The 9,944-nt window shown below is 39.5% G+C and overlaps 1 protein-coding gene across 1 annotated transcript; it reads right to left on the bottom strand.

Annotated features, from left to right (window-relative positions):
* Positions 1 to 1,409: 1,409 nt before the first annotated feature.
* On the bottom strand, positions 1,410 to 9,634 carry SRI (sorcin). Its single transcript, XM_005518780.3, has 8 exons — positions 9,444 to 9,634; positions 8,669 to 8,752; positions 5,549 to 5,618; positions 4,805 to 4,848; positions 3,615 to 3,762; positions 3,349 to 3,462; positions 2,842 to 2,900; positions 1,410 to 2,158 (listed from the first exon to the last, which is right to left on the bottom strand). Exons 1-8 carry the CDS (start codon positions 9,489 to 9,491, stop codon positions 2,132 to 2,134), a joined length of 594 nt encoding a protein of 197 aa, XP_005518837.1. The 5' UTR covers positions 9,492 to 9,634; the 3' UTR covers positions 1,410 to 2,131.
* Between the last annotated feature and the right edge of the window lie 310 nt (positions 9,635 to 9,944).

The raw sequence follows: 9,944 nt of genomic DNA, 5'->3' as shown, positions 1-9,944 counted from the left end.
CTCACTGAATTCCTTCCCAGCCTCTTGCCCACACTCAGCCTACTCACTATGATTGCAGAGTGAGAACTGAGAAGACCCTGATGCTGTGCAAGCACTGCCCAGCAACAGCTGAAACACTGCTGTGTTATTGATGCTGATTAGTTAAAAATCTGAACCTTTGGGCTGCTAAAAAGAAAATTAATTCTATCCCAGCAAAGCCACTACGAAACCAGAAACACACTAAGCCGAAGTAAAGACGTGTGGGTAATGAACATTTTCATAAAGATCTCTTACTATTTTTAGGGTGAAATTAAGTGTAAGGATGAGCATTATATTTATACAAAATAGTCTATTCAACCCCTGTAGGAAGAACAGCCTTTTTTTCATACTCTTACTAACCTCCTCAGCTGTCAAAGTTTTGAACTGCAGCAGAACTGATGTTGGCTGCTACACTCAGACAAACCTGTATGGATTTTGGTCATTCCATTAGAAATAATTCTGGTAGTATTCCATCTGTTTCCCAACTTTACGTGCAATGGAACAATGTATTATCAGAATGTGGATGTATAATGCTGTCCATGCCTTTGAAATTCATTATGAGGGTAGAAAGAGAACTAGCTTCTGAAATGAAACTATAAGCAATATCCAAAGGATTCTAAATTTAAGCAGTAAGTACAAGTTGGTTCTTTAGGGAAAACCAGCCCGCTTTGAATTTACAGCCTAAAAACTAAAGACTTGGATTTAATAGACATCTCCTAAGCAAAGCAGGGTATAATACAGTAGCTTTGAGTGAGATTCCTGCTCTGAGGAGCTCTTGTTTGTCCAATGATGTATATGCATGTGTGTCTATATATATGCACATATGTATAGTTTTGCTTTCATTCCTTAATGCAAAGGTTCCTCCCCAAAATTGCCCTAATCTACTTATTTAAGAGATACATTTCTTTTAGTATTCTTCTGGCATTATATTCACAAGCAGCAAAACAACATATATCATTCCTCTGTAGTATGCAGAAGTGATCAAAATTAACAAAAATTTCATTAACTTACTTCATTGGAAAAAAGTTTGTACTTCCTATGTATAGTTGTGCTGCTCCCTCTTTCCATACAATGTTCATCTTCCCCTCAAAAATCCCTACAGCAAAAGCAACAAGAAAACTCCCACCAAACAAAAATCCCATTTTTTCCCCTGAAGAGCCTCAGGCAAGTAAACCTTGCTTGTTTCTATCTTCATTGGTAACTACTGCTGTGATCTGAAAGAGTAACCTGGCAAGAATTTTCTCCAAGTGGGTTTTGGCCCTTATGTGTTAGTTGAAGGCCACTTGCTAGGTGTTAAAGTGGAGGAGATAAAAACATTCATTTACATGTAACTGAAGTCTGTCTGTCTGCCTGTGAAGGGACAGTTGATGCAAAAACCGACACAGAACAGCTTTTGTATGTTTAAAAGCATTTTATGTAGTGACACAAACAAAACAAGAATATTACAGGAACAAAGCCCCCTGTACCAAAGCACAAGGCTTGAAGAGTTCTCTGCTATGTTTTGTTGCATCCCTGCTTACAAGAAGTTCTAAAACTTCTTACACTCAGTGCATGGTGTTGCAGGCTTCATCTCCAAAAAAGCTGACAAAGTAAGTAACCAAAACTTACTGATATTCAAACAGACCAGTGCAGAATGACCATGCCAAAAACCCTTTCAGTTTGTACATCTGTCTTACGTTGTCAAAGACAAGAAAATATGTATCCTCTGAAGTCATACACATGTTACTGTTTAAGTCAGAAAAAGGTAAGTTGCACTCCAGAAACTGATTTTAGTGAATCATGGGAAAAAAGTAGACACGACTGAAAATCTTACCATTTGAGAGATCTAAGTTATAGATAGTGAATTGCAAGTTTATGAAAATAAAAGTATCTTTAATAATCACAGATTGGAAGTTAAAAACAACAGTATATAAGTAGTTTATATTAACTATCAAGACTAAAAAATGTGTGTAAAGCGATACCTTCATGAAATATGCAATTTCCAATATTGAGATACACAATCATTGGAGGACTTGGCAAAGCAAAACACATACTGGAATGTTAAATCATGATCATCCACAGCTTGTTTCCTTTTGATTAAATCATGATCATCCACAGCTTGCTTCCTTTTGATTTAGATGCTCATAACACACTGTATGAACTGAAAAGAGAATAACCACTTATTAGATGTATGGCAGAGAACGAGATTTTACTTTTTCTCCTGCAATACTCATTGTCACTACACTTTTGTGTAAAGAAATTCAGTCCATGAATAGTAAAGCTTTAAAATACATATGAAAATAAGCAAATACTTAATTAAGGCAAAGCATCTCCTTAATGAAAACAACAAAAATAAAAATTATCACAACAGTCCTCCTCACTCCCTGCTCCAAAAAAACCCCCAAACTCCAGAACACCCAAATCCAGGATGACTTGATTCTAGTGTTCTCTTTTGCTGCACAGATGTTGCTAGAAAGCCAAGACCCACAAGTCTGACAGTGTGATTCATGTCTGTTCCCACCAGAACTCTGCCAACCTTTCCCAGGAAAAATGCCTACCAAGCTTTAGAACAGAAAATGAAAGAAAAAAACCAAAACTAGCAAGTGATGTAGCTTCCTGGATCTTCTTGAACCATGCTGGTTAGAAGCTCAGAGAAAAGTAAACATTTTATAGAACTCTGTAAAATACACTAAAGATTTTAGAGACAATACTCAATAAGCCCCAGAACTTCTGGGTTCTCACTGTATGTGTAGGAAAGACAGACACAAAATCAAATCATTACTGATTGTTGTTTTTCTTTTATTTTACCCTGGAATTTTAATAGATTCCTTAAAATTTACTTACATCATCATAGTGGAAGTTAACAAAACCCTGCTGAGTTGCATCCCTTCTTCTAAAGCACTCTGCAAGAATTCATTAAGAAAACAGAAACCAGGTAAGAAGAACTACAAATAAACAATTTTTTTAAAGTGTATAGTACTTTACTAAAATTCCCCAAATCCCATGAAGGAGAACATGATGGAGAATACTGCAATTCATTCCAAGACTTAATTTCCCATTCAAAAGTTTTGTTATTTATCATATACAATCCTTTATGTTCTATTAATAAACAAAGTTTCCCCAGTTTTGGTAACACAACTCTTCCAGTCTCTCAAGTAAACCCTGCATTAGTATAAAGTCCTTTTTTTCATGGGAATTTAAATAATACTGATCTATAGTTGTCTGTAGACTATTGATAGAAACCTCTTTTGTAGTACACCAAAGCTGAACTTGAGATAAGTGAACAATCAGGTTTCATTAAATAAAAATAAATTATGGGGATGACAGTAACAAGGCTATAATCCAGCATACCAGTGAGAGCTCTGAGTTTCACACAGCAGGCAATGTAATCATCAAATGCAATCTTTCCTTGAGTGCTGTATCGCTTTGTGATTGCAGTCACAGCCTGTGGGCTCAGTCTAAATCCTGTTTGAAATTAAAAAGTCTTATATTGAAAAGGCAGGTAAGTTAACAATTCAAAATGTTTTCACTGGAAATATCATGTGTTAGTTATTGCAGGATGATAACTGGGAAATGGTTTAAGTCAGTGTCAGAGGCAAGAACACTTTACAACTTACCCATAGCCATCAAGGCTTTCTCCAGTTCCTGACGATCCACTGCACCACTTCCATCACTGTCAAAACTTACAAAGTGTTGCTTCCAGCCATTGATCACGGCCCAGAGTTCTTTAAACTCGTTAAATCCCAGTGTGCCAGACATATCTCTCTGATTTCAAAGCTAAGAAAAACATTTCTTAACTAAACAAAACCAACAAAAAGTGACAAACAAAAAAACAAAAAGGCATCTCTCTGTAGTTAAAAACTCTTACTTGAAGGCCAACATTAGTACAATTTTACTATTATTAATTTATCATGTAGAAAACTAACTAAAGCATGCCCCAGCACAGATGGAGGTAATCCTACCCAAAACCTAAGGTCAGAGGACCTCAGAGAACCTGCTCTCCCCACTTCTTCCCAGTGAAACCTGCTAAAGCCATTTTCTCTTTGTGAATTCTACTTTAGTTGACACACTACTGTTTTACCTGCTGCTACATAATTGTAACCAATTAAATACATAGCTGAAATAAAAATAGATGCCAAAGAATAAATTGTTGTAATATCAGTTCTCTCGTATTCTAAGTGGTTTGTTCAAGATGAGCTAAGAGCCCTTCCAGTTTAATTTCTGCTTTTTTCTTTTTAAGCAGGACAGCTTTCAATTTAAGCTTTGGCTTAAAAAAACTCCAAAGATTCCAACCTTACACAGTATATCTAAGTCTTCCACAGATCCCACTGCTGAAGGCCACACACAGTTCCATTAGACACTCAAACATGATTCATTCATGGAACAGGATTTAGGGGGACTTAGGTTGTATTCAGGCTGTCTACTACAAGTGCTTTAAATTCATTAGGAAGGATGAGAAATTGGAAAGTTGTCCTATTTGAAAAGCACAATAAATGATTTGCACAATATTTTATTCTGGGCCACCAGACCTGACTCTTCATACATTCTATAAAGAAACAGTTCCCCAGGGTTAGAGGGATACCACTTGCTGTAAAATGATTGGTCACCAAGAGCCTCATTTATTTATTATTTCTTAATTTGTTAAAATTAGTGAGAATGGAGTTTTGTAGCTTCCCAATCACAATGATCACAAAACTGATCAAGTGAAGGCCGAATGGAAACTACAAAGCATTTCCCAAATGTTTTGGCACTGTCTCATCTTTGCTTACATAACGCAAAAATGTTTACATTTCATACAAAAGGATACATCCAGCATTGAGATCATAAGTCTGCAAGTCTCTAAGTTAAAAGCTGTTAAAATTAGAAAAAGGGAAAATAAATTATGTTAATAGCATAATCTTCAGTTTTATCTAAACATACAATTTCAGATTTATTATAAATTTAAATTATATGCTGATTATATATTATAATACATAAACTATTATGTAATTGGTTCCCCCCATATACAGCCATACCATATTTCCAAGTAAGAGCCATTATTTGTTAGAAAAACTGACAGTAGACAATTTAGAGGCAATTCAAGTTATATTTAAAATTAACTTGCTCTTAATCCACAACAGTTTTGGGTTTCAAAGTAATCTTTTACATTCCCCCCAGTAGACACCACTTGAACAAGCCAGTTTCACTCACAGAAGCTGTAAACAGGAGGTATCCCAGCAGAGGAGTCCTGCCACAGATTTTGGTCAATATCAAAGTTCAGTTCAAACCAAAGCAAAGCACCTTTTTAAGAACTGTCTGTCCATTACAAAACAAACCACTTCAACTCCACAGCCCAGCAAAGTGGGGAACTAAGGAGGCTGAGAAGGCAGGTCCTTGGCACACAGAACTGAATACAGAGAATTTACATGTCCAAGATATGGAAAGGAAACCCATTTGCCATGCAAAAGAAAACCCCAGCTCTGCAGAAGGCACAACTACAAGTGCTTTCTAGTAATGGGAAGAAGAATTAGTGTGCTTTAGATGTGCTTGTTTATTTAAATCATTAACTTACGTTTATATGCTCCTGCAATCCCTGACTGGGTGAGACATCTCTGTAGCTCATCAGCATCTATTTGTCCATCCTTTCGATAACAGAAGATGTATCAGCTATTAATACCCTCTCCCAGGCTGCTTATTCCCCGTACCCACTCCCTTTCCAGTGGTATTCAATTAGTTATCCTTCTCAAGACATCCTCGTAACTCACACATATAAAACTTCCTGCGTTTTTTTTAACATTAAGTTGCTAGCAGAACAAGCAAATGTAGAAAGCAAATAACTTTGAAAGAAAAACAAAACAAACTCAGAAAATATACCAATCCACATGGCTTGGAAAATGCCTCATTTCCAACAAATCCTGCTCAAAGCCAAATGGTGAAAACAACTGCCAATTCATGGAAAGCAAAGAGCTGCCAGAAGTGGAGGTGGAATTCTAAGTTTTATTCCTCACATACCCAACATGAAGTTTGGTTCACACAGAGTTCAATTTAATCTCATTCAGGAATGGAACATTATGTCTGTAGACATAAAAAATGATGACACTTCTGTAAAGCATTAGAAGATGAAAAGTCAAGTCATGGGAGTCTAGGCTGGATATAAGGAAAAGGATTTTTGCCCATAGAGTGGCTGAACCAGTGAAGTGATCACAGCACCAATCCTGACAGAGTTCAAGAACACACTTGGGTGTTTGGTGTGACTCTTGGGGTATCTTTAGTGGGGCTGGAGTTGGACTCAATGATCCTTGAGGGTTCCTTCCAACTCAGCATGTTCTGTGATTCTGTTTGTTACAGCATTGCCCTAATGCATTTAAACCCACTTTTGAAAGCTTTTTTTCAAGAACGGAAATATGCTACTGAATGATAAGGTGTGAACAGCACAGCCTGATAACTTTCAGATACTAAGTATCATTGTTTATAAGACAAATAGTACTTCTATGTTAAATAATACTTGACAAGATCTGAAAAAAAGAGCAACAATGTTTTGATTCTAGGTAAAGTTAATGACAGCTAAACCCAAATTTGCTTCCAATCTACTCCATCACTCTAGTAATATAGATGTATTTAATACTTTATATTCACATGGGGGAAAAAGAAAGAGCTTTGAAATAGCCATTCATATTAAGTAACTAATCTCTTCAATAGCTCTGTACCTTCTGAAATAAAGATAGGAACTGCATAACTTTAAAATAGAGAAGATAGAGAAGAACAACTGTAATCAAGATTAACATTACCAAAAAGATGCTTGTCTTTGTTGTTTCTTTTTTTAGTAGAACATAAGCAGGTTAAACTAGACAACGCATATAGGCTTTGCAAACAGGCTAAAAAATAAACTACTTCCTACACAGAGACTCAATTGAATATAGATTTGAAACAATACTTTTGACTTTCTTCTGTAAACAAAGGAAACTAATTCATCAAGTCAAAGACAAGATCCCTGTTGTAAACTCCTTCAAAGAAAGCTCAGAGAGAACATTATATATTATATAGGCATAAAAACAACACAGAGAGCAGCAAACCATAACCAAAACGTACTAATTTTACAGTAAGTACATATGGATAACTGAGATGCAGCCTTTTACAGAGTTGCATGGATGGCCATAAAAGCAACTGATAATTTATCTGTTATATTTCACTGTTTCCTTACAGGGTTTTGGCTTCTGCACAGCCACTGGTACCAGAAACAGACACCTCAGATTCTAAGGATAACTGCAAAAGCTACTGAGTTCATTTCAGTAAGGAATGATTTCTACAAGCAGAAAGCATTTTAGTATAACTTAAGTATTAGCATAACTTAAGTATTCTTAAGTGCTAACTTGATCATACCCATCAATCCACTGGTTCCCCGGCTTCCAGTACCCATGCCTCACTTGAGAAACCTGGGCATGGTCTACTTTTAGCTGAGATACAGCTCCTGCCACCTCTTCTCCACAGCACCATATCCTGTTTGCTGATACCTCCCTTTCTCTTTACAATAGGAGCTTATTCATTTTTCCAGCATCAGTTACTGGCTCCGCCGCTGATTCCTGGCGCACATCCAGGTGGCACCTGCACACAGAGCCATTTCAGCTGGCAGACAAATTGTCAGTACATTCAGCAGAACTCAGCTCTGGGCTCCACCTTCTCTGAAGGCCTCACTACACAGAGGTCATTCCAGTGTTCTCCTTTACTAGAAAAACACACAGTCTAAATATTTTCATAAGCAGTTAGAAGGAAGTAAGATACAGACTGCAAGATGCATTATTGATTCAAGAGTAACAAAGAGAACAAAACTAATCCAAGTTATGGTGGGAATCTGAACATCTGCTAATATTGATGAATTCAAATTTTCATGTTATGGTTGTATCTACCTGAGGATAACAGATCCAAGAGCAGAATTTTAGATCTGCACACACCCTACAAGTGTGCAATAAATAGCTGTAATATGGCCAACAAACATGGACCTTCAACTCAATAAACCTAACCTCACTGCTCCTAAACTCTAATACAGTTCAAACAGCACTAACTTCTAACAACCGATCATACAAAAACAATATATACCACCAAATTACAGGAAGAAATTAAAAATGCAGTGCAGAATGACAGGGAAGAAAAAAAAAAAGCTGTGAATGCCTTTCCTCTAGAAGAATAATTACTCTCTGTTACCAGTAAACCCAGATGCTGGCACAACTCATAACTGCTTTTCCATCTTTGAGTCTATTAAGATCACGTAATGACCTCTTTCCTATTAGCATTTCCTGCTCTTAGCCAGGCCATTTCCACAGCCCATGCTTTCTACAGTTTCTCTTTTCCTTCTCCTAAACCTGGCAGCATTCACCAGCCCAGAGCTGAGTCACAATTCCATTACAAAACTTCATGTATTCCCTGTATATACCTATACAGGAAATTGAGGCATACATGCCTATGTTTGTATATGTATGTATTCACACATACAGAAACTAACAGCATTATTCAAATTGTATAGCTCTTGTATGTATGCAACTATAACACAGACCAATACAGCTATATATAGCAAATGAGCTAAGTAAACATCAGTTTTCCTCACTGCAAATACTAGGCATTCCTCCTTCCAAAAGTAGAGCATATTCCCCAGGAAAAAAAAAGAATCCAAGAAGTAAATAACATTTTATAAGTTTACCTGCCCTCCTACTGCAGCAAAATAACCATACAAAGGATCCTGAGCTTGTCCAGGGAATGCTGGTCCTCCTGGAGCCCCTCCATACTTTGGAAATCAAAAAGAAAATGAATTTAAAATGAATGATTCAGTTAAGGATCTATACGTATTGACTTAGGTTTTTATGTACACACCGCGCCAAAAAATAAATTTAAAAAATTAAATCAACCAAAACTAAAACTCCTCATGGAAAAAAAACCCCAAACCAATTCTAAATTTCAGTACCGATATACTAATGTATTGTAATGTAAGCAGATCAGTGCAAAATCTTGCACAGGAGCAATCGACTGTTCTAGATATAGCCTGTCTATCTCACCACGCTTTCATTTTATTCTACCCCTAGCAGGAAACCGCACGCTGAAGAAATACCAAGGCACTGCAAATTGTTTTTTCCACTTCAGAAAAGTTGAGCGAAACAGATGTCTAGGGCAAATACATGGAAGAATATTCATCAAGTGTGAAAATCCTTAAATAAAACTGATTCTTAAGTGAAAGTCACTTAATGATAGCCTGACTTTCACCCCCCACCAGCAGCTGCGGAGGATTTGCCTCTTCCCTCCCTTCTCCCGTCGGCGCGGCTCCGAGCCTGCGGCCCCTCCCGGCGGGAGCGGTGCCGGAGACCGGACAGGCTCCGCCTCACTCGGATCCACCGCTGCCCCCGGCCACATCCATCGCTGCCCCCGGCCACATCCACCTCTGCCCCCGGCCACGTCACCCCGCGGGCCCCAGCCCCGCTCACCACGCCCTGGTAGAACCCGCCGGTCGCCGGCTGCCCGGGATACGCCATTCTCGCCTGGCACCGGCCCCGGCGGTCCGGCTGCGCCCGGGAGCAACCACTCGGATACGGAGGGAGGGCGGCGACTTCCAGCCCCGGCGCTTCCCGGAGCCCGCGTCCCACCAGCGCCCGGGCGGGGCAAGCGGCGACCTTCCGTCACCAGGCAGCGGGCGGTGCCGGGCGGTGCCGTCGGGAGCTGAGGGACCACCCCCTCCCATCTCCTGCCCTCCGAGTTCCCCCTCCGGCGCGGTGGTATAGGCCCGTGGCCCCGCGGCGGCATTTCCCGGCACAGGCCTCGGGCCCGCCCGCACCGCGGGGCGGGACTGGGTCTGTCAGTGCGGGCTGCGGGCGGGGAGCGCTGAGGGCGGTGAGGTGGCCGGCGGCTCCCGGCCAGCAGCTGTCAGACACCCGCGGGAGGCAGCGCCCGTGAACGGAACCGCTCCGCTGAGGAGAAGGAAGAGGAGG

The sequence above is a fragment of the Pseudopodoces humilis genome, chromosome 1 (genome assembly GCF_049639895.1).
Source record: "Pseudopodoces humilis isolate 2021_Gansu_Grassland_sample_001 chromosome 1, ASM4963989v1, whole genome shotgun sequence".
NCBI classification, from domain to species: Eukaryota; Metazoa; Chordata; class Aves; order Passeriformes; family Paridae; genus Pseudopodoces; species Pseudopodoces humilis.
This window is presented reverse-complemented; position numbering and strand designations above follow the sequence as displayed.

Excerpts from the sequence above, each read along its gene's own strand:
- SRI (XM_005518780.3), bottom strand. The coding sequence starts at position 9,491 with ATGGCGTATCCCGGGCAGCCGGCGACCGGCGGGTTCTACCAGGGCGTG. Across the intron at positions 4,849-5,548 it reads GATTGCAGGAGCATATAAAC|CTTTTAACTTAGAGACTTGC; the intron begins GTAAGTTAATGA and ends TAATTTTAACAG. Across the intron at positions 3,763-4,804 it reads TTATGATCTCAATGCTGGAT|AGAGATATGTCTGGCACACT; the intron begins GTATCCTTTTGT and ends CTTTGAAATCAG.